We start from the raw sequence: 25,095 nt of genomic DNA, 5'->3' as shown, positions 1-25,095 counted from the left end.
AATTGAAATGGTCCTTCATTTCCTGGGACTTTCACACCAACTTCTGCAAAGTTGTGACTGTCTTCTGGACTGTCGGAACTCTTAAACAGGCCTTAAGAATGGTCTGTAAAGGAAAAAAAAATACCTGCATTGTATTGTTCTGTTCCTGGGATGAGATTACTTAAGATTCTCCTTTAAATGGTGATAAGTTTTCTAATTTTTCTCATTTTTTGTTGCCCTGTAGGGTTTGTATCCTGATACAATAGTAGGTTTTCACAATGAAACAAATTTGTAACTTTATTTGATAAGAAGATACTAATAGCCTAAGCAACTAAAAGGAAATTAACATCACAGTGCTGTAGTGCTGCTGGTAATAATAGAGACCCTTCTTGCAATGGGTGGCTTGAGAAGAAAGGTTTGATTTTTCAGTACCTTGACAGAGGGATAATCACAGCTTTGGGACTGCAAGAGGGTTTTCTGATAGTGCTGGGAGGAAGAAGAAGGCTTGAGTATAGCAACCCTGTTTTTAGGCACTAGCAATAAGCAAAAGGAGCTGAGGAAGAAGGTGGCTTTATAGACTAGATGGATAAAACAGCTAGTGGGCTGGCATAATGCATGAAATCCATAGGGACTGAGGACTCAAACCCAAAAGCATCTTGGGATGACTTCTGTCCCTATAATTGCAGGTTAGGTTATGTTTGTTTAACCCTGAAAGTTCATAAAATGTCAATTTTACAGAGTACAAGCCAGAAACCACTACCCAGTACTCTGTGAGAACCCAAATGCCACAAAATATTATGTGCTGCTGGAAGACAGCGGAAGAGCATAGCAAATGACCTTGCAATAGGAACAATTTCCTAGGTGAAGTCGTTTAGGTAATGCAACAAATTGCCTCATACTACTGAGGAATGTCACATCTGTTCTACACCATCTCTCCCAGACCTTTTATGTCTGCTAAGCCTTGCTAAGGGAAGGCTCTTTCTGGCTTGTCATCTGACCATCATTTTAATGCTGAACCTGTAAATAAAGCTGCTATGAGCCTCTCTTCATTCTGCTCTGCATCCTCACTCTAATCTTGCCTGTAGTGCTTCAAAGGAAGCCCAGGTGGGGTTAGGGGGATCTTTAGCCGCAAACTTTACATTATGAAGAAAGAGCAATTTTTTCTTATCTGGTCAGGTAACTGAAACACAGCGTAGTACTATAAATGTAATGGAGCAAACTGAGTAGACAATATGGTAATCAAGACTTCTCTTGACTGTGCTGGGATATAAATGAATGAGACACCAAAGGACTGTTGACCAAAGTTTCAATTTCTAATCTGCTGTTCCCTCTATTTTGTCTTCCAGTTACAATACTTGATGCAGTTGAGTATACTGAGAATATTTCATGTAGGCTTGGCATCCAACTTGAATTAACAGATACAAGATATGATGTGCTTATTCCATAGTGTTCCTAATCTATGTTAAGTTTAAACAAACTTGGACTGTGAATATATGCTGTTGAGGTGATAATATAAAGGGCAAAAATCTTTAACTTTGAAAAATACATGAGGGGAATTAATTTCAGATAATCCTGTGTTTGTAAATACATCAAATACTCCACATGTCTGTATAAGATTAGTTTTTGTTAAACAATTGAATTTATTTTTTTTTTTTTTTAGAAATGGTAAAAGATTTCCAGCAGCATGTGAGGTCTGCCCAGGCAAATGCCCAAAATAGATGCAAAACAAGCATATAAATTAAAAACATGCATTGTAGCAAATTCGTAGAAACAAATGAATTCTCAGCTTCAGAAGAACTAAAGGAAGGAATGGGCAGACTTTGATGTTGTGTTTTCTCATATGAATTAAAACATAAATTATTTTATTTTAAATATTTCTTTAAAGATTATAATACTTAGATAATTTCCTTTTTTAAAAGAGTCTAATGGAAACTTCATGCATTTGAAATTTCATGCCTAAACTGTCTAGGCTAAAATCATAAGCTGGAAGGCAAAATCACCAGTAATGCAGATCACTGTTTTGTTTCGTATAGATTCTTGTTTATGTCTGGAGCTGCACCTATATAATGGGGCTGTGTGGGTCTAAAGTACAGACAGGACACACCCCCACACCCCCCCCACCCCCAACTCCTTTCCTGTCACTCCTTTCCCTCTGACACCTGTGGGAGACTTAAACACTTAAACAAGTGGGAAATGTGTGAAGTAGCATATTTGATTACTATGTTATAGATTCTTGTACTAAGTTGCTTTTTGTGCTATATTTGTGCTCATATTCATTACTTCCCAGAGATTTTTGGAAAGAAAAAAAATCAATAGGAGTGCTGCACATCTTGAGTTAAGGTTATCGGAGACATGCTCATACTTGACTGGCTAAATTCAAGATGTGGGTGGGGATTAAGATTTTTTTTGTTTGTTTGTCTGAGTGATGATTTTGTGGGAGAGGGAAGACAATACAAGAGGGTAGGTTAAATTTTTTTTTTTTTAATGACTCGCATTTAGCAGGAATGTTTGAACACATTCACTAAAATTGGCACTTTTTTCTACAGCTTCTGGAAAAACATAAGAACACAGAAAGCATGGTAGAGCTGCTAGAACTGTATCAAATGGAAGATGAAGCCTACAGTAGTCTTGCAGAAGCTACCACAGAGCTCTACCAGTACTTACTACAGCCATTCCGAGATATGAGGGAACTTGCGATGCTTAGAAGACAGCAGATAAAGGTATGGTAAAGGTAACTGAACTTCTTATTAATGGGGAAATCATGCTTTTTAGTTACTATTTACTGTTTATTACTTCTGTTATGCAATATATGCAGTGATGGCTTCTCCACTAGAGGCTGACCCTATTTTTCTGGTTCCTCCACTCAGAGGAGTGCTTTTGAAGAGTGAGAACATTTCTGACATATGTAGCTAACTGTCACCTGTTTAACTTACTGTGTTTGACTGGTCAAATTCATAACTGAATTTAATAGGTGAAACTTTTAAGATTTTGTGATTACTGTCAATACTGACTAATATATAAAATAGAAAGAAACATGTACAGTATCTATGCCGTTGTTAGTTCTTTTAAAAGATTATACAGGAAGTTACTTTTCACTTTAGTTTTCTGAGATAATCTGATAAACCATGAGAAGTCAGTAGCTTCTCATTCAATGTTGTGAAACACTTAAACGTGGAAGCGTATTAGAAGTATATAATTTGTTGTAACACTTTAACAGTATATTTTCCCAAGAGCTAAAAAAGTATAGCCAGCTGAAAAATACTACATTTTGGCAAAACTGTTTTATAATGCATATGTTTGTATTATTTAAAAATAATTCTAATTTTAAATACTTAACCAAAAATAAAAAATGTCATCTTTATTGCACCTTAGAAGTACTTTCGATAAAATCATTAGTTCATATGCAGATTATTAAGACTGTAGCCTTCGATTCTTCTGATATATGTGTTATAACATAAAAACTAAAATGGGTTTATTTAATCGGTATTGCAAATGTCGATTTATCTCAGCTTGGCACCTTGTTCAGTTAGCCAACATTGTTTTTACTGGTTTCAATTTAAAAATACAGTGTTTTTCTCTGGTTTTGATTATAGAACGAGGGAGGCAGACAAGAGGAATTACAATTCCAAAACTGTTTTATCCTGAGCTGTTGCTGTGTCCCTAAAGTAATTTTTCAGAAAGTTCAGCAATCTGAAACTCAGTGAGATAATATGATGATATCTGAACTAAAAGTGCTTTTTTTCCCTGAATGATAAATGTTGCTGCATAGAGAATTGGGATGAATATTTTTTTTCAGATGTATTCTACAGTTGAAGATTATGAACACTACTTTTAATAAAAAGCCGTCTTCAAAGCATGATGAAACAGTTCCCATTTTATTTGAATTTGTAGCAGAGGAAAAGATTTTTTTTTTTTTGTTCTTTTGTCAGACAACAAAAGATAAATATCATATTGAGTAGGGAATATGAATTGAGTTGTGTTTTGTTTTGGGTGTGTTTTGATTTGTTTTTTAACCTCAATGATCTCTTGAATTCCAGTTCTAAAATACCTCATTTTCTCTTTTTCCTGAAAGAATAACCTTGGTAAATGTGTTGGTTTTAGCTGGGATAGAGTTAATTTTCTTCACAGTGGCTAGTATGGGGCTATGTTTTGGATTTGTGCTGAAAACAGTGTTGATAATACAGGGATGTTTTTGCTATTGCTGAGCAGTGCTTACACAGAGTCAAGGCCTTTTCTGCTTCTCACCCCACCCCACCAGCGAGAAGGCTGGGGGTGCACAAGAAGCTGGGAGGAGGCACAGCCAGGACAGCTGAGCCCAGCTGACCAAAGGGATATTCCATACCATATGATGCCATGCTCAGCATATAAAGCTGGGGGAAGAAGAAGGAAGGGGGGCGACGTTTGGAGTGATGGCGTTTGTCTTCCCAAGTAACTGTTACGCGTGATGGATCCCTGATTTACTGGAGATGGCTGAGCACCTACCAGCCGATGGGAAGGAGTGAATGAATTACACTGGTACTCGTGAGGCCGCACTTCGAGTACTGTGTTCAGTTTTGGGCCCCTCACTCCAAGAAGGACACCGAGGTGCTGGAGCGTGTCCAGAGAAGGGCAACGAAGTTGGTGAAGGGTCTAGAGAACAAGTCTTCTGAGGAGCAGCTGAGGGAACTGGGGTTGTTTAGTCTGGAGAAGAGGAGGCTGAGGGGAGACCTTATTGCTCTCTACAACTACCTGAAAGGAGGCTGTAGGGAGGTGGATGTCAGCCTCTCTTCCTAAGTAACAAGCGATAGGATGAGAGGAAATGGCCTCAAGTTGTGTCAGGGGATATTAGAAAAAATCTCTTCACTGAAGGGTGGTCAGGCACTGGAACAGGCTGCCCAGGGAAGTGGTTGAGTCCCCATCCCTGGAAGTACTTAAAAGATGGGAAGACGTGGTGCTTAGGGACATGGTTTAGTGGCAGATTTGGCAGTGCTAGGTTAATGGTTAGACTTGATGATCTTAAGGGTTTTTTCCAACCTTAATGATTCTATGAATTCCTTGTTTTGCTTTGCTGGCATGTGTGGCTTTTGCTTTACCTATTAAACTGTCTAAATGTCAACCCATGAGTTTTCTCACTTTTACTCTTCCGATTCTCTCCCTCATCCTGCTGAGAGGGGAGTGAGCAAGCATCTGTGTGGTGCTTAGTTGCCAGCTGGGGTTAAACCATGACAGTAAACTTCAGAGGCATGTTCTGTGGTTGATTTTAGTTGTCTATAGTTGTGTCTAATGTACATTAAGTTCTCTTCCTAACTTGGCAATTTTTTAAGTTATAAAACTTGGTCATCTGTATTATGTGGTAGAGAAAGATGCCATCTCTTGTTTTTCATTTCATTGTTTGAGAGAAAGCAGTACTTGTATCTATGATGACAAAATATATATTACGCAGGGTAGCTAGGGTAGAAGAATTGCTTTATAAATAGAACTTGTGCATGAAATGGTTTGTGTTAACTTGTTGCATATGTTTTTCTGGCAGGCTTAATAATGGAACAAAGATCCTTAGGTTTCTATAAATCCTTATGGCTGGAATTAACTCCATTTTTATGCATAACAGAAGTATTTCTGATGCCTACTACCTCGGTGAAATGAGTGCTGTGAACATATAACACTGTTTACATATAAAGAGTGACAAACAGAAAGATAGTTTGGATGTACGGCGGGGTAAGGAAGGAAGGAAGAACCTGCAGAATGTGTTACTAAAATGAAAAAAAAAGTTAGAAGGATAATTAAGCCTGAATACAAGTATCAGTATTTAGTCGAAATTGCGTATGCCTTCTGTAATTTCTTTATTTAACGTTTTTAGACCTTTTCTCTATTAGGTATCTAGTCTTGATTTGTGGGGAAATTATTTTAGTTTGTTTTTTAAGAATTTGGGTTTTTTAGTAAGTATTTTAATCAGTTTCCTTTTGTCAGCTTTCAGAATAAGTTTAGGAGGAAATTAATTGCTTTGCCTATAACCTTTGAGAAGAGTATATAGTGTATTCTCCTTTTGGAGCAAGACATAAAAATTGGAAGATACATCATGGGTGTTAAATTTCTGCTGTTGCTGTGAAACTTTTAGCAAGAGACAAGCCTACAGGAGGGAAGGGAGAAACAAACATGAAATTCTGTCTGCTCAGCAGAGGCTTATTAGAGTAGGACAGCTGTATTCTCTGCAGATTCCTTTTTTTTTTTTTTGGGGGGGAGAACCCAAAAAACCTCAAAACAAACAAACAACAAAACACCCAACCCAGAACAAAAGTTCATAAAAAAGTTAAAAAGTTGAAATGTTTAGAAGCTTGAAAATGCAGATTAGTATTGTCCATGATAGGCATGATAGAAGTATTTTTTTTCTTTTTTGTTTTTGTATTTTAACTTGATTGTATGCTAGTTTTTCAGGTGTATTTTGCCTCATTTAGTGTGACAGATGGATCATTTAGTATGGGTGAAGAATCAAAGCTGTATTGTGAAGCACTTAAATATTGCTGAATTTGGAAAACATAATGAAAAATGTAGAAGATTATGGGAGGAGGAAAGGATGGCTTATTATGAAATGAAATGTCACTCTGAAAAAATCACTTCTGCCATGTTTTTTATTTAGTTATGGACTAGTCATTTGACAGTAGGACAATGCGTTCAGTGGTGATACGTTTCTCATTTTTTGGGCTCCCAGGTTCAGAAACCTAGTTTTGTTTGTAGAAATGCTTAATATTTCTAAGTGCTGCTCAAATTCATGGGGACCTCCCCCTAAGCATGGCAAAATGCTTACCAGATACTTGCTTGAAAAAAGCACAGCGGTGTTTGGGACTTATGTTTTTGAAATATATATGGTATGGGAATAATCCTGCTTGCCCCAAGGCCTTTATGGGGAACACACAAATAAAAGCCAATTCATAATGGAATAGTATCAAATTGAGAAATGCTCATCAAAGAAGCAATTCTGTACTCATTTCAAGATTAAAATGTAAGATATGCTTATTAGACACATTCTGTGTGTCTAGTATGGCCATATTTTGTAAGGTAAGTGTGAAAAGTTGTATTGATAACCCAGCCAAACGGTCAGAACTATAATTATGTTTGCTTAATGCTGGAGAAGCTATAATAAAGGAATTGAAGACAGTATTATAATTTACATACACATAAAAGCTGTGCTGAATTTGTATAGGCATTTTTAAGTTTCATTATTTCTGGACTGTTGCTGATTTAGATGTAATACCATGTAAAGGCATTCAACCGGTGAGTTAAGTTCATGTTTATTTCACTGTTTGGGTTAACATGTTAATTTCAGTGTTTCAGTTACTGGTCCATTTCTTCTGATTTCAGACTCTCAGACATACCATAGGCATCAAGCAAGTGAAGCTTGATATTCAAATGCTGTATTGTATGTTTTGGGCTATCTGTATATTTTTCCAAAGATCTGGAAGACAAGTATGAACTTATAACCACAGTGCAAACAGTATTTATAGATTATTTTATCTAACGTTAATTTTGAATCCTAAATGGATTTTGAGATGCTTTTTTTCCTAGAAATCAGACTTCAAATGAACTCAAAAATGCTGTAATATTTCTGCCCCTAAAAGTGTTGAACTTTTATACCCACAAATGTTTCATTTATCAAAATGGATCACTTTCCTGTGAAAATTTATCAAATGTTTTGTACATTAAGAATACACATTGGCATGGCAGAAAAGTAGGAGGTCGTAGGCATCAGTAGCTGGAAACCTGACGGTGAAATGCTTCTCCCAAAATGTGGAAGAAAGAGTAGATACCTGTGCTGTGGTGCCTTTGATTTCAGATAGTTAAATCTTAATTTACTAGATCCTCCATATATAGTGCAGTCTGCTTCTGAAAGCATGGAGGGGAGGGACCAGTTAGTGGTTGATATTTGGCTATAGAACTTATGTGTTAATATGATCAACCTTTAAGCCCTTTAAGACTAAAATATAAAGTGTTCTTTGATACAGGATACCAAATCTGGTTATTTAAAAAAAAAAAAAAAAATCTTTCAAAAGCGTAACTTCATGGGCAAAAACCCAAAGCCTTTTATGCATGTACGGTTTTGTTCATTGGTCTTCATAGAGAGAAAGAAACTACAATGCTACTTTGGATTTTTATGGTCTTATAACTGTGGACAGTATTTCACAGACACGTTGAGTAGGCACTGTGTTTGATCAAACCCCAGGTGAAATCAGTGGGAGGCTTTCTTTTTTCATGCCTTTTTGTTTTTCTTTTCTTTCTAATGTGCTCGGTATTAGACTAAAGATAAAATGTAAGATAAATTGTTTCATAACCTACATGTAGATGCCAGCAAAACTTTGACACAAGCATTCTTGAAGGTCTGAGTTGGACTGGATTTGCTTAACTGAGAACTGATAATATCTTGATGCAGATGAGAGCCTACAGTCATCATTACCTCTCAGTTCATCTCCAGGAAACGAGAACATTAAAATGTAATTATATATTACATATATTTAAAAGCACTCTTAGTTTCATTGCATACATATTCATTACTTTCACTGACATCTTAATTCACTTAAATGTGAGGGGTTTTTAAGGACTTTAAATACCCTAATGCTGAAGTCTAGCACTGGAAATAAGATATTAGAGCAGTATATAGCTTGATAATTCATCAAATTCATGTTTTTTTTTAAATTGTGGAATGCTTTATTAGTCTATGTTGTGCTTCCTGTTGAAGCTCCTTTATGCAGATACTGGTATAGTTGAAAATGTAACTCTGGCTCAGACAAATGTGGATTTATTTGTTGGTTTAATACTTGATGGTGAATTGCAGTAGTGAACCTTATAACTAATTTGACGTTGATATAGCTAGCAAAATAGAATTACTTAAAAAATACTTAGAGACAATACTTTTTAAAAAGTCTCGCAGTCAACTGAAGATGTTTTGGGGAAGGGAGTGGATGTCAATGCTTCATACTCTTTAATTTGTAGTGTTGTTCCCATACATCAAATGGATGAGTTCTGTATTACATAAAACCATGGGTTTATGATTGGCTTTTGAGTAACTGATGTCTTAGTGAGCTCATTTTTGAACTGTGCATTTTTTTTTTAAGCCTCATATAATATTTTTGAGTGCATGGTGGTCTTTCGGTGAAAAACACAAATACAAAGCTACACAAGGCACATTGGAGGACACTAAAGCAGCACTGATTAAAATGTACGATTACTTGCATGGCAGTCAGCTCAGTTTCATTCCTCTCAGTTTGCAAACCACACCCTCTACTAGTTACAGACTAGTGACTTGCTGACAAGCAGTTGATAAAAAAGTCTGGTAAAAAAACCTAAGATAGTACTCATTGGAGAGACTGATACACTTCAAAGAATTCGTAAGTCTTTTTTAGTATATCTGTAGTTGAAGATGTGTCCTCGCGTCATCAGAAATCATAGTTAAATAAATGTAGCTTTTGGAAAACCTGTAAAGTAGGGAAGAAACGGTAATCTAAGTTTATGCAAAATGGCTGGATATGCAAATGAAGGTCATAAACTTTGTTGAAAATATTGCTTTCTTGTTTGAGAAACTGGTGTAATATGCTGAGTTACGCTATGACAGTCTTTATAGTCTCAAAGTCTGTTTCAGAACGGTTATATGCCTGTCTCTGTTTACAGTCTGAGCTATAAATCCTCTATATTTATTATATGAACTCATAGCAAAACATTTTGCTGGTTTAAAAACGGGTTTATGGGCTTTTTGAAAAAATAGTGCTCTAAACAGGCGATCTGATGGAAGGTGGGGTGGTAGTCTGAATCACTGAGGAAACTGAACTCTTGGTATGAGGTTGCTGACTACAAAACTGTGTCATGTATCTGATCACTTAAATATGCCTGTCTGCAAGGTCAGTAGTGTACAAAACTGCTCCGGATGTTCAACTGTAAAACTGCTTAATAAGACGTGTAGAAAAACATGATTATGTTCGAATGCCAAAAGGTTTGGGGGTTTGGTTTGGTTTTGTTCTGTTTTGTTTTTGTTTTTTTTTCCTAAAAAGTTCCCTTACAAAAGGCTGGGCTGGATAATAAAACGGCAGGTGAGATTGTCAATAAATAAAAAGTAATGCATATGCAGAAGGGTGATGACAACCTTCAAAAGTATACATGCACATTTGTATGCAGTTTATTAACTATTACTCCTAAGGAAAAAGGTATGAGAATTATCTTGAGGAGTTCTGTGAAAATAGCTTCCCATTCGGCATTTTGAAAGAGGAAAGAAAGGTTTTGAATTATTGGGGGGGAGGGACGGGACACACAAACAAACAAAACGGAAAACAACATTACACCTTTGTATATATCCATGGTATCCTTGCATCTTGAATGCTGCAGTTTTAGTTTCTCCTCAAAAACATACTGTAGGATCAGAATAGTTACAGGATGGCGGTGAGGATAGTAAGGGTATTTCTCTGCAGACAGCCTCAGTACAAGGACAGAATAAATTAACCAGATTGCCTTAGTTTGGAAAGCACATGATTCACGTAAGATAAGAAAGAGACCTATAAATCATGGGTGATAAGGGGAAGAAAATATTGAATGATTTCTTTCAGCCTTTTTCATACTAAAAAAAAATAGGGGCCCCTCAGTGAACTTGTGGCGCTTTAATTAAAACAGCATGCAAAGAAAAGAAAAACAATTAAACTCTTATTAAACATACCTTATGTGCTCTGTGGCAATAATTTCAACAGTTTATGGACACTAAGCATATATGTGTTCCAGAAAGAGACAGACCCATCAGTGGCTATTGACAATGATTCAGATTAGCCATCAGCTCAGGAAACCTCTAAGCCATTTAGTACCGGAAGTTGGAGTTATCAGTGTGTCCATACCTTGTGGCTTAATTTTTTTTCTCCAAGTGCTAGTAGTAATTACAGGTGGAAGCAAGGGCCAAGACAGCCTTGGATCTGACCTGAGATTAGGGTATGGGGGGAAATGGTGCGGACAGATGCAGAATCAGAGTGTTCATTCAATAAGGCATCTTGATGAAACTCTGAAAGGATGTTAAACATGCAGAAGATACTGAATTGTGTGTCTGGAGATGTCTGTGAAAACTGGAGATGTATGATTTTTTACTTTTGCAGTGATAGAGATAGGGAAGGAGAAAGAAGGTGAAACACTGGAACAGGTTGCCCGGAGAGGTGGTAGATGCCCTATGCTTGGAAACATTCAAGGCCAGGCTGGATGGGGCTCTGAGCAACCTGATCTGGTTGTAGATGTCCCTGCCAATTGCAGGGGAGTGGATTAGATGACCGTTAAAGGTCCCTTCCATCCCAAAACATTCTATGATTCTGTAAAAGAAAGAAGGAAGAGACTTTGATGTAATGTTATGCAGGCTATGGAAGGCAAGGAAAGGGGCTTAAGGTCTTCAAAGACAGAAAAACTTGATCATGAGCGTGTAAATTTTTCAAGTCCATGTTTACCGAAATCTGTAAATAGATTGAAATCTGGTACTTCTTTTTTCCCCAGCAGTGCTCTGAAAAAACAGTTTTTTGTAAGCTTTCATGATATTTGCTGACTTTATACTGGATCTTGTACGGCTTTATTTGCAGTTCTTACAGTTATTTTCAGTATCCCTATTCATGGGTATTTGTATGTGTTTAATCTGATTTCTTCTTGTCTAATACTTGGGACCTTATTATTTTCCTTTTTTCATTTTAGCTGTATATAAATATTGTCAACCATATTTTGAATTCTTGATGGACGTGCTTAACATTTTGTCTATTGTATACATTTAAGCTTTTCGTAACCAAAGATTTAAAAATCCAAACAATCCTTTTCATCCACAAATGGAATCTAGAACATCCAGAAACACTGAAGCCCACTTGCTTTAACAGTTGAGCTCACTTGCTTAAACAAAGTTTTCAAATAACTAATAGAATATGTCTTATTAAAAATATTTTTAAAATATTTTTTTAATAAGGCTTTCTTTTTGAAAGTGAGCTTTTTTTTTTTTTAGCCTGGAGCTCAGTCAATGCAGCTGAAATGTAAATAAAGGTTTTATGATATACATGTGGATAAATAAAGAAGACATAACTCAGGATGCACAATTTAGCCTTAATTCTGTCAATTGTCAATATAAAGTATTTTAATGTAGTGGTTTTAATGCTCCTTTATATACACTTTCATGTGTCTGAGGAAAAAAAAACAGTTGAATAATCCCAGTCATTCCTCTTACTCTTGCCACAACCTTAATCTTCTATGACTCTTCTCTTCTGAATACTTCTTAATTTTTCAGCATTCTCCATAGTTCTGGAAAAACCATTCACGACTGCACTTTGCAGTACAATGACATTATTGTTTAGTCTTCTTTCTGTATGTCCTAATGTCTTGTTTGCTTTTTAGTTTGTTACTTCCTTTACAGTCTTTATTGAATTGTGTATGTCGTTCTCCTATATCTTGATTAAGATAATCAAACCCCCTGTAAGTTTGTATTGCTAGTCCGAGGCTCCAGATATTTTAAGGACTCTAGACCATCCAATGTAAGTTAGTTTGCTTATATTAACACTAAACTCCGTATCAGGGTTCATTAGGATAAAACCAGTAAAACTGTAAAGCCCTTTTTAAAGCTGAGTGCTTTCGCTTGATATATTTGGGGCTGTGCATATGGAATTATAACATATTTTGGGAAATAGTGCTGGGTTTGTGCTACCAGCTGGAAGCATAGTTAAAACCTGTGAGAGTAACGTTGAGGGGTCCCTGAATGGATGATGAAGCTGAAATGCATGCATTATTGCTAATATATCCAGCACACTGTGGTTGCAGTTGGTTGTTTGGCCTCCTGGAATGTGTCGAGGGAAGGTAGCTGAGTGTTTCAGCTGAAATGCTCCTTTATGTATGAAGCTGTTTCCTTTTTGTATATTGCCTCTGCCATCTGTAGTGCTCCCTCAACTTACTTTTTTTTTGTTCTTATAATTAATCAACCTGCTGTTTTTACATCTTGTGTTTTTCTCCTTTTCTGCCTATTACAAGTCCGTTTACGAGAAAGATAATGAAGGGAGCTGGAGAGACATGACAGATCCCTGCTTAAGCTATAATGTGACCTGGCCTAAGTCTATTTCTGTCAGTCTTGTCCATTCTTGTCCCAGCTGTCTTCAGAAAGAATCTGGGAAGTATTATAGATCCTTGAAGACTATTTCTTTATTTAGGAGTTGTATACTCTATAAAACTTAACAGAATCCTATAGTTGCAGGCCTGTTTCTCATCTTCTCACAATAAACTTGCTTTATTCTCTTCAAAACTCAACAACAATCTGTGAACCTTTCCAGAGGAGAATGTTTCCAGTAGAAGAGTCTTGCCTCTCTGCTTCATTCTCAGTTGCTCGCAGGCTAGATTCCCTAATCCTTTCGGTTTGTTTTCTCTGAAGAACTAATTTGTTTTCTTTCAGAAACATATCCATACAGTGTAGAAATGTGTTCTTTTATGTTCTGTTACTCAAGCAATAGCTGATGGAAATAGATATTTACATGATGTGTTGAAGTTAATGGCTTCTGCTGTTTCTTCCTCTTCTTATGTGCTTTCTGACAATCACTTTTGTGAAAGCTGTCATAATTTTCTTAGTTTCAAAGCATTATCTGAAGTAAAGCTTGCAAAACATGAAAGTCTTCAAAAGTGAGTTTCATCGTCACAGAAAAAAAATTATCTTAGCCAATTTTACCATGAGGCTTGGATTCTTCTCAAAGAGAATATAGTTTTTTTTAAGAAGAATAGCTGGAATGTTTTGGGTTTTTTGAGAAAGTGATTACTGGAAAAGAAACTGTAGATTTGGCTATGTGATCTAGTTGTTAGGTGAGAGGTTTTTCTGTTATACCACACTTTCTCCAGAACTTTGAGTCCAGATGAGGAACTTCCAGAAGAAAAAATGAGTTTGAGAAAATGTTGGAATAGAAGCCATGGTGATTTGCTGGTAGCTTTCTGTCCTTTTTGTTTTTTGTTCTTTCTTAGCCCCCCTGAAACTGGTTGCTGTTGGCAAAATAGCAACAATTAATTGTGTTGTTAATTATGGACTGATTTATTTTCAGATCTCAATAGAGAATGACTACCTAGGCCCCAGAAGAATTGAGAGTCTGCAAAAAGAAGATGCCGATTGGCAGAGAAAAGCCCACATGGCTGTTCTTTCTATTCAAGATCTTACAGTTAAATACTTTGAAATAACAGCTAAAACACAGAAAGGTAGGTATTTTCTACTATCCTATCCATCAAATAAAAGATCTTTAAAAAATTACTTAATGTTTACCATTATCTGTATTGTACTGTGATTTATTTATTTTTTTCATCGGTCCTTCATGAAGAAAATGCAGTTGTTATTACCATTTGTTTTTTCTTCTGTGTCTGTTTGAATCTTTCACCAACAAGCCTTTTCAGAACATCATCAGAAGTGAGCAGAATAGGTATTTTAGACAAAAATTTCACAACCACTTTCTCAATGTGATTGTATTAGCTGCACTTTACATTTGCAAAGGATTTAGGGAGCATAGAGTCCCTGAGGGATTCTGTCTTCCATACTGGATATGGCAGACCATCATAGTAAGTGTTTATTGCCTTTCAGTTCATTTCCTTTTCCTGTCTCCCCTGCCTTTTGGTAATTTTTTTCATAGCTCTAAATATTAAGCAACAGCTCACTTTAACTACTTGGTGAAAGCTGCTCTGTTGTTCAGAAATCTTCGTGGATATAACCTTGGCATTTCTATGCTTAAAGAATGCGGCAGTTTTACTAAAGAGGTGGTGCAGTAAAACCAGGTGATATGATTTGCCATGTACATCTGTGTTCTCATCTTTGTATCATTTTAACTTAAATACTTGGTTTATTAGGGCAAACACACCTGAGGATGTGGTTTCATGTCACCTGTTTTAGTTTGACTGTGGGCTACCACTGACAGAGTTGATGTCCCACTGTCTTTCCTGCTTGAACTGCGGGTTCCCGTTTCTTCCTTTACCTTGGTGATAGTGATTGTGCAACCAGATAAATGAGTTGTACTCCTGGGAGAAAATCTTTTTTGATGGGTAGGTTTCCTGTCATCTCCCTGCCTGACAGCTAGATCTGCCTCAATAGAAGCAGTCACTGCAAAATGATTCCTTTTGGTGCCAACCCAAGTTAAGTATAACATGAAACTCCACCTTATTTTGAAAAAGTGACTAAACCAGTTCAAGCATGTTGGAATGAATTTAATTAGAGCAAATTCTACATGTATTTAATGAGTTTGGTTCCTTTTCTAGTATGACAAAGGCAGCACAGAAAATACCCTATTAGTTGATAAAGAACGTATACTTACAGTTATTTACTTTCTGTTTTGTTCACATGCCTTTTTTTATGTACAGAGTCAGGATTGGGGGGAAAAACACTGGGAAATGAAATGCCTGGAGACTGTTTACAACCATAGACCTGTGGTGTACAGGTTGCTTGCCTGTTTCGTTAATGTTTTGGGGTTCTTTTGGCCTCCTGCTGATCACAGGGTGGTCTTACATACCAAAATATGGCAGAGGAAAAACACATGAGAACTTTTTTTTTTTTTTTAATTACCTAACAACAGCATGTAATATCTTCTAGCAGCTGGGGACTGAATGTGTGACTTTCCTGGCTTTTGCTTTGCAAAGCTAAGTGTACAGTATCATGTGATTGTTCAAAATCTCATGTGTGTTAGCCTAGATGTTGCCTAGGGCTAAAGAATAGAAAATCTGTATCGGGCAAGGGACTCCTGCTACTCTGAAGTCTTCCTGAAAAGGTTCTCATTCATCCTTGCATATTGAGATCAGATTATAATTTGTTTTGTTAATTTGAATTAATTTTGTGAAGCAACCTGCATTTTGAGTTAAAAGATAAATGTAATTTAAATTTAATACAGTATTCTTACAGAATTGCACTTGAGGTCAAGCTGAAATTTTTGTTTTAAATTGTAATTTTTTTTCACTCTGCAGATTTGTTTACACTTATGAGTGCACTATAGAAGTTATCAAGGGAAACTAGTAGCTGATAATTGGGGCTTTCAGAAGCAAGGAAATTGGGGATGTAGTTTAAAACCACATGGTAGCATTAATGAGATATTTTCATGAAGTCAAGAATTCTGAACCAGTGGTTCACATGTTCAGGTACTGTGTATTCAGAATCGTCTCTCTGTGTATAACAAAAACTGGAATTATAATGATAAAACAATGAACAAACAGCTAATTGCATATTTACATGAATCCTAAGAGTACTTACATCCTAATTTTGAAGGTTAGTACTCTGTAGAATGACTACTCCCTGCACACTTTGTGTGCTTTTGGATACAAATGTGTCATTGTCTTTGCAGGAGAATCGATAGTGATCTGAAGAGTAGACTGATAAGCTGTCTGCCTTTTCTTCCTTTCTGTAGCTGTGTACGATCGAATGCGAGCAGACCAGAAAAAATTTGGTAAGGCAGCATGGGCAGCAGCAGTGGAACGTATGGAAAAGCTTCAGTATGCAGTTTCTAAGGAGACACTGCAGTTGATGCGTGCTAAAGAAATCTGTTTGGAGCAGAAGAAACATGCATTGAAAGAGGAGGTAATTTTTCATACTACTACTTAGAATTAAATTAAAGAATGTTGATGTACTTAAAGAAATGAGAACAAAACCAAAAAACCCCGGACTTGAAAGTCACTATTTTTCCACTTTTAATAATAGAAGTTTGTATTTAAACTTTTACTGTACTCTACCACATTAGACAAATGAAGTTGCAATGTAGGTGTGGTGGGTTTTGTGCCACTTATTTATATTTTCTGTTCACCTTTTCTTGGTTAGTCAACCAGGAAGACAATTTTTACTGTTAATAATATTTACAGTTATCCACTGAGATGAATAAAATGAAGAGAAGGGATAGGACAGAAATCTGCTGCTATGTAATCTCCACACTTTAGCTCTCAGAGGCATGACCACCTTTTTGGAATAGTTCTGACATTCCAGATGGAAGGTGTCTGAATATTAGTAAATATACAGATGACTAGCCCGTTGTACTGCTCTCTCTTTGTGTCTGCTTACCCTAGTGATTAAGGCAGTCTTCCAGAGGGGGTTGTGCTAGCTACAGCTTTCCTGAGGAAAGAGCGTGTGCATTAAACTGTGTTTAAATGTCTTAGCAGACACATTTCACATGTCACATTTATTGGGCTTTATGACACCTCAAAAGCAAAAATGCTACAAATCCTCATATGGATGTTTGGTGCTAAGAACTTACTGTCATACTAATGTTAATTTACATTCTATCCAATCAGTTGCTTGGTTTTAGAGCACTTTTCAAATGCTTCAGCAAAATTTGGCTGAACCAGTGGCTCTGTTATGAAAAGGTTATACAGAGAACTCACGACTTTAGCACTGTATAGATTGGTAGGCTTGTAATCCTGATAGACTGTATGCCTATTTTAGGAGCTTCTGTAGAAGACAGCTTGATCTGCAAGGAGGGAGAGTACATGCAAGACCCAGAGCACGAAAATAAAAAGTTTGCTCCATTTCAATGCTCTTTATATTTAGAAAGCCAAGAGTTGTCTCGAAACCTGACTTTATCAGGCTGCTGGCATCCTTAGCAAAGAGTTGATGAGAGAATCCAGCGGTACTGTTTGGAAGTATTATATTTAGTATGTTCACATATTTAGGGGAGCCATGCATTGTCTTTTCTGTAGCACATCTTATTTTTCTCCCAGTGGAGACCTTCCGTGACTTTTTGTTGAATGAGATCTCAGTCTGGTAAATGAGTGATTGATTGTTTTGATGTGCCAAAGCATTAGGGCTGCATAGGAAAAGGAGAGGTTCGTTGCAATGTACTGGGCGGTGCAGGGATCTAAACTGAGAGGTTAGGGCTTTTGGGGACAGAGAAATGAGGAACATCTCATGGGCGTGCATGGGCATGGTGCTTTGGGATGGTGTGTTACAAGGTATAAAGATTTCTGGGTCAAAACATGGTGATGGGGAGATATAAGGACCAACTTCTGTTCTGAAACATCTTTTTCTTTTATTTGAGAATGTAATAGCCCTAAGTATGCAAAGTTGGATGTGACAAATGTCACTGGGAATCCCATATTGGAGAAGAAGGGTTGCAGTCTTATCATAAAGAAAATATTTGGTGATTACGTTAGCTGGTGTATTTGGAAGAGATGACAGTAAAAAAACAAAAAACAAAAACAAACAAACAAACAAAAAAACCCCAGCAACAACAGAAAATGGAAACATGATACATTTTCTCCTTTAAGCTTAAGAAGTGAAGACCTTCCTGCTGTGCTTAGGTGTATAAATTTGCTCTCACTGAGTAGGAAAAGGAGGTGCATAGGAAATAATATACTTGTTTCTCTTGCACTTAATTCCCTCCTCTCCAAATCTAAACTGGCCCTGCTGATTGATTTTTAAGAGGGGCAGTAAAAATATCCTTGTTTCTGTAGTTTTCATTTAGTGTTAATCGAGCACTTTTTTGTTTCTGAAAATGTATTGACACTGAAATATCTAAAAAGCTACATATTCCAAGTTATCATGATATGAAAATCACCTGGTTAGGTGATTAGGATAGTTATAATTTTTTTTTTTTATTTGACAGCTGAAAATGTTATCCTTGTGATTATTTGGGTTTAAAAAAATATTGAAAGAATAACTCTACACAAATACATATTGTGCTTTTTTACTTTCCTGATTTGTACCTCTTAAGTTCCAGCTGTTGTTCTGAATTCTCTTTGAGGGGAATGATGAAAACTTTCCTTTTGAGGTAGACCAGAGTTTGCTTTTGTGGACTCGTTGCCAAGTCTTATCCTCATGACAGTAAACAGAAACATTAAATCAGAGTGAGAATCCTTTGTAATTCTCTAAGTATGTAAAATAGTTTGGACAAATGGAAATGAGTGACTGGAGACTTAAATTCCAACAAGTCCCATCTCACATATATAGGATTCAGTCACTAGTCTTCTCTTTTTTTTCCTTTAGAAGCATACAGTTCAGTTCTAAAGATACACTTAAAAACCAATTTTTAATTTACATGATAAATGTTCTGTGATATTTTCATAAAGAAAATAGTATTCCAACAAAGTACTACTTGGGTTTTTTAAGAATGTTTTTCATAGTTTCATAATTCTAAGAGTACTTTCCCTTCCTTTCCTGTACATTGAACCTGAATCAAAGATATATTTGCTTCCAATGACTTTGAGTATTTAAACATATCTTGCATTTCATGACTGTCATTTTACTTTTGCCTGAGTTCGATGCATCAGCTAATACATGAATTTTATTAAAGATTCTATTCAAGAAGGCATGAATAGCTGTTTCTAGAAAATTAATCTTCTTTCTGTAAGAAATGGATAGTTATTTTGGTACAGATGCAACACAGTATTTTTCAGAAAAGTATGTTTCACCTTGGTAGCTTTCATCGTATCTTTTTAAAAACTTTTTCTTTCTGTGACAGCTTTTTGGAAAGCCTAATTATGAAGCTAAAACTGGGAAATCTTTGAAGATTTATTTAAACATATTGGAATTATTATCTTTAATAACAGATAAGGAATGCTTTTGCTTTCTTCACTTTCAGTGTTCAAATTGGCAAACTAAAGTTGGTCATAAAAATGGAATTTTTTTTTCTTTAATCTTACATTAAATATTTGTGTAATGTTCTTCAGTTCAAAAGACTTAGAAATAAAAACTATTTTAAGTGGTCATTGTGTTTAAAGAAAATAGAAGGCAGAAAGCTTTAAGCATCCCAGGTGAAGTAATGAGGTGCATTCTATAGACAAAACTTGGAGTCATAGTTAAGCTTTTAATAAGGCAGTGAGACATTATTAGAAAATTACTCATTAATAATGATAACCTACTTTGGACTTAATAGTTATCAAAACCCACATAAGGTCTTTTGAAATAACATTACTAGAACATAATTTATTTTCGTACTTTTTTTTTTTTCCCAGAGAATGACTGGGTAATCTGTTTTAAAGAGTACTAAAGAGGGCAAACCCCAGCATTTGAAGAGACTTTTTTTGTTTGAAGGACTTTGTACATCACTGACATTTAGTTTCCATTTGCCGAGAGAAAGAAAAAGATCAGGTATTTATGGTGACTTAAAAAAGACTCACTGCAGTGTTAGAAAATCAGAACTGAAATACATTCTCTGGCAAACTATTTAGCTACTGTTTCCTAGAAATAGAAGACAAAACCAGGATATTGCTTTAAAAAGATTAAAATGCTCAAGAAAATAATTTAGCAGGGTTTGAGTTGAGGATTAAGACAGAAAGAATGACAATTCAGATCAAAGACCAGATCTGACTGTTTATGAGGACACTGTTGGTCATCAGCAGGTTGTCGATGGATTTTTGAACATTTAGTCTTGGAAAAGAAATAAGTTTATAAAAGCAGTGGTACATCCTTTTCATAGAGAAAAGATGTTTCTTTTAGTGTCTGAAATTTTTCCGATTGCCCAGGAGACTAATTATGAGTGGTCATCTTAACCTTATTTTTTTATAATATTGTATCTGGTAGTATCATGGCCTGACGATAGATGACTCCTGATACTTAATTGGTTGGAGGAGTACTTCTGTTCCACGAGTTGCTAGGTATGAGTGAGAGCCTGCCTTTTTCAGTGACCAAAGTGCTCTGTGTTTCCGTTAAAATAATTTAGAAATTTAAATTTAATTTCTCTTGGTTTCAAGGATGAACTTCCATATTCATACTTGAAGACCTGAGTATTTTTCTGAATTTTACTCCATTCTTCTGAGATTTCTCAGACAGCAACAGTGATGAATTAAAATGAGTACTTGAACCAGAGAACAATCGGGATTCACATGGGGTGGATTGAAACATGACTTTGTATTCTAGTTGAACAGTAACAGATTACTTAAAAGACTCGATAATAGAAAATTTAATAATAGCTATTAATATGTATTGCTATGGAAAAGTAATACAAAATTTTACTGTGAACTGCAGGTTAATTACTTTTTAAGTGACAGCGGGTGAAAATGACCATGGTCTTATAACCTAGTAGCAATGCAATTGAGCCACCAATGGAACAAGGTGGTGCAGCAGCAGATGCTCTCCAGTCTTGTCAAATCAGGTATTTTCAGCAAGGGGAGATGTGTTAGTGTCACTGCACATTGACTTGTGAGGTTTCTTCTACACTTTTCTTCCATATGCTTCTGATCACCCAAGAAAGAACAGTTTTACCTGGAGCAAGTGCAAGGAGGGCTACCACAATGATGCCTATTTTACAAGAGGAAGTTGTTTTGATAAATAAAACGAAGGCTGAGATGAAAATTGCTGTCCACAAAAATAGGGGAGTTGGGCCTAGTAGCCCAACTGTAGGACCTGTTGCAATAGGACAAGGAGTAATGGTTTTAAACTAAGAGGGTAGATTCAGACTAGACGTAAGGAAGATTTTTTTACAATGAGGGTGGTGAAACACTGGAACAGGTTGCCCAGAGAGGTGGTAGATGCCCCATCCCTGGAAACATGCAAGGTCAGGTTGGACGTGTCCCTGCTCATTGCAGAGGAGTTGGACTAGATGACCTTTAAAGGTCCCTTCCATCCCAAACTATTCTGTGATTCTATGAAAAATACTAATGGGAATAAATATTAGTGAAGAGCAATGTGTGTTGCTGTTCAGTACTGGCGCAAGAACAAATGGTATTATCTGATTGTGAAAACATTGGAAATACAGAAGAAGTTTTCTGGCAGTTAGGAGGGAGTATCTGGAACAGACTTCCAATGGGAGTAACAAACAGAGTTTCCTGGAAGCTTTTTGTTTTGCTTTTGTTTTTACAAAAGCAGAATAAGAACAACAATAACAACATGGAAATTATTTTAAGAACTCAGTTTATGAAAGCAGTTAATTTTAGAATTGTCTGAAGGCATTCCATGGTGGTGGAAAGCTGGATTTGATGGCCCTCACTTCTGTATTCCATGTTTGGCTATTTTTCTATTAATTTGGTCATCTGTCCATTTAGTATGTGTGTTCATAGTTCTTGTCAGAGGCTTTCTGTTTTAACCCATTTTATCTTTATTACCAATGTGTGGGTTTACAGATGATATATTTCTGCTCTACAACTATTGGGAACCATGAGTTCTTGCTTAAGTTCTTCGCTTAGCATGAATGAGACAACAAAGACAGTAAACGCTGTTACTTGAATTCGGGCCAGAGAGATTAAATTATTTGCTTGAGTTAATGGAGGAGGTTGTGGCATAGCAGGAAATTGAACTCGGATCTCCTCAGTTCTAGTTCTTTGTCCAACTGCAAAACGTTTCTTTCCTCTAATATTCTCACATTAAAGTTCTTCCTGTTTCTTTCAGCATGTTGATCAGCCTGAGACCTACCAAGGATGCAGCAAATTACTAGTACAGATTGGATAACAACTTGTAACATTAAGAACTTAACCACTCTTAAATTTTTAACAAAAAATGCTGAAATTTTCCCAAGAGTGATGGTGTTGTTTTGAATTATCACACGTATATAGTATCTCACATAAACTTTTAACATAAATCGTTGAAATTAAAGGTCCCCATTTTTCATGAGGGGCTATTATGTATCTAGGATATCTGCCTGAGAACCGTATGACTATATTAATTTCCCATTGCTGTTGCACCTAAAAACTGAATATCATAGCATCGTAGAATCGTTAAGGTTGGAAAAGACCCTTAATATCATCAAGTCCAACCGTTAACCTATCACTACCAAGTCCACCACTAAACCATGTCCTCAAGCACCACGTCTACCCATCTTTTAAATGCCTGCAGGGATGGAGACTCCACCACTTCCCTGGGCAGCCTGTTCCAGTGCCTTACTACCCTTTCAGTGAAGAAGTTTTTCCTAATATTCAACCTAAACTTCCCTTGGCACAGCTTGAGGCCATTTCCTCTTGTCCTATTGCTTGTTCCTTGGGAGAAGAGACTGACCTCCACCTCGCTACACCCTCCTTTCAGGTAGTTGTAGAGAGCAATAAGGTCTCCCCTCAGCCTCCTCTTCTCCAAACTAAACAACCCCAGTTCCCTCAGCCACTCCTCACAGGACTTGTTCTCTAGACCCTTCACTAACTTGGTTGCCCTTCTTTGGACACACTCCAGCACCTTGGTGTCCTTCTTGTTGTGAGGAGCCCAAAACTGAAAACAGTATTGGAAGCGCGGCCTCACCAGTGTAGTAGTAGTACAGCGGCACTATCACCTCCCTGGTCCTGCTGGCCACACTATTCCTGCTACAAGCCAGGTTGCCATTGGCCCTCTTGGCCACCTGAGCGCACTGCTGGCTCATGTTCAGGTGTCTGTCAACCAGCACCCCCAGGTCCTTTTCTGCCAGGCAGCTCTCCAGCCACTCCTCCCCCAGCCTGTAGCGTTGCCTGGGGTTGTTGTGACCCAAGTGCAGGACCTGGCACTTGGCCTTGTTGAATCTCATACAGTTGGCCCCGGCCCAACAATCCAGCCTGTCCAGGTCCCTTTGTGGGGCCTTCCTACCCTCCAGCAGATGGACACTTCCACCCAACTTGGTGTCATCTGCAAACTTACTGAGGGTGCACTCAATCCCCTCATCCAGATCATCAGTGAAGATATTGAACGGGACCGGTCCCAACACTGAGCCCTGGGGAACACCACTCGTGACTGGCCGCCAACTGGATTTGACTCCATTCACCACCACGCTCTGGGCTCGGCTGTCCAGCCAGTTTTTACCCAGCGCAGAGTGCACCCATCCAAGCCGTGAGCAGCCAGCTTCTCCAGGAGAATGTTGTGGGAGACACTGTCAAAGGCTTTACTAAAGTCCCAGTAGACAAGATCCACAGCCTTCCCCTCATCCGCTAAGTGGGTCATCTTGTCATAGAAGGAGACCAGGTTAGTGAAGCAGGATCTCCCTTTTATAAACCCATGCTGGCTGAGCCTGATCCCCTGGTTGTCCTGCATGTGCCGCATAATGGCACTCAAGATGATCTGCTCCATGACCTTCCCCAGCACCGAGGTCAGGCTGTCAGGCCTGTAGTTCCCCGGATCCTCCTTCCGACCCTTCTTGTAGAGGGGTGTCACATTTGCCAACTTCCAGTCATCTGGGACCTCCCTGGTTGACCAGGACTGCTGAATATAGTGGTGTTGCAGCTGGCATCATCTGTAATGTATGCTTGTAGAGTAATCTGACAAGATTTGCTTGTCAGACAGGTCCTTTATCAGGCAGACACCACTGCAGCTGAATGAAATACTGAGCTGGTATAAAGTGATTAGCTGATACTTTTGAAGATGCCCCATTTAGGTCTCTATGCAGTCTTTATACAAAGTCTGTGGACTTAAATTTGGGAACCTCTTTTTTGAAAGAAGAAAAAATAGCGTAAGTTTGAGTGAATTGCACAGTTCACTGACAAAGCAAAAGTTCTTAGCTGTGGTAGAAGTTTGAATGACATTGCCTGAATGTGGGGGGGGTGGGGAACCCACAACCCCCCCCTCCACCCCCCCACCCCCCCACCCCCCCCCCCAAAAAAACCCCACCACATTTTGTTGCTGTGGTATATTTTTTTACAATGAGAAAATCCTTTGAAAATGCCAAAACCCAGGATACACTGCCTGACCAATGAACATTATCCCTCTTATATGGAAAAATTGGAAGATTCAAGAGAATCAGTCCTTTTGTCTTGAAAACTAGCTTCTAATTCACTCCAAATATGTCATTATTGTAATTTACTGTTCTGGTCACAATTAGTAACTTAATATGGAAGCAGAGTAATAGAATGGCATAACAAGACATTTTGATGTCACACTGGACTGAAACATATACATTATTGATTGTAAGATTTATGATATTCACTTAAAGACTTATTGAACCTTTCAGACTAATAGTTGATATACAAAAAATGCATTCAGTAAATATACAATATAGTAGAAGAAATTTTTAAAATAGGTGTTGCACAAATTGATTCACAGGTTTTGTGTCTCAGTCTTACATGGAAAGAAGTATAATATACAGAACTGTTTCCTTAGTGTTTAATTGAGCTGTGAAATCCTTGACAGTGGATAGTGATGCAGGTGCTAAAAGCATACATGCCATAAAAAAAGGGATAGGACAAATTTATGAAGTAAAATCCAGTAAGTCTGTTTTGTATAAAAGGCAGCACTCTGGTTTAAGCTGCGCTGCAAGCTGTGCTAGAGGCTGGTGAAATACTTGGGGGAGGTAT

The 25,095-nt window shown here is 37.2% G+C and overlaps 1 protein-coding gene across 3 annotated transcripts in view; it reads left to right on the top strand.

Moving 5' to 3' along the window:
* JMY (junction mediating and regulatory protein, p53 cofactor) overlaps positions 1-25,095 on the top strand; it is a 68,029-nt gene that overhangs the window by 16,530 nt on the left and 26,404 nt on the right. For all 3 annotated transcript variants that reach the window (XR_014230737.1, XR_014230738.1, XM_082337069.1), the window contains exons 2-4: positions 2,526-2,699; positions 14,010-14,160; positions 16,341-16,510. Coding sequence is in view for 1 of the 3 variants with exons in the window: in XM_082337069.1 (XP_082193195.1) it covers positions 2,526-2,699; positions 14,010-14,160; positions 16,341-16,510 (495 nt within the window). In the remaining 2 variants the exon portion in view is untranslated. The remainder of the gene's footprint in view (positions 1-2,525; positions 2,700-14,009; positions 14,161-16,340; positions 16,511-25,095) is intronic.

This window comes from Platalea leucorodia, assembly GCF_965183815.1.
Source record: "Platalea leucorodia genome assembly, chromosome: Z".
NCBI lineage: Eukaryota > Metazoa > Chordata > Aves > Pelecaniformes > Threskiornithidae > Platalea > Platalea leucorodia.
The sequence above is the reverse complement of the archived record's forward strand: the minus strand, read 5'-3'. Positions and strand labels throughout refer to the sequence as shown.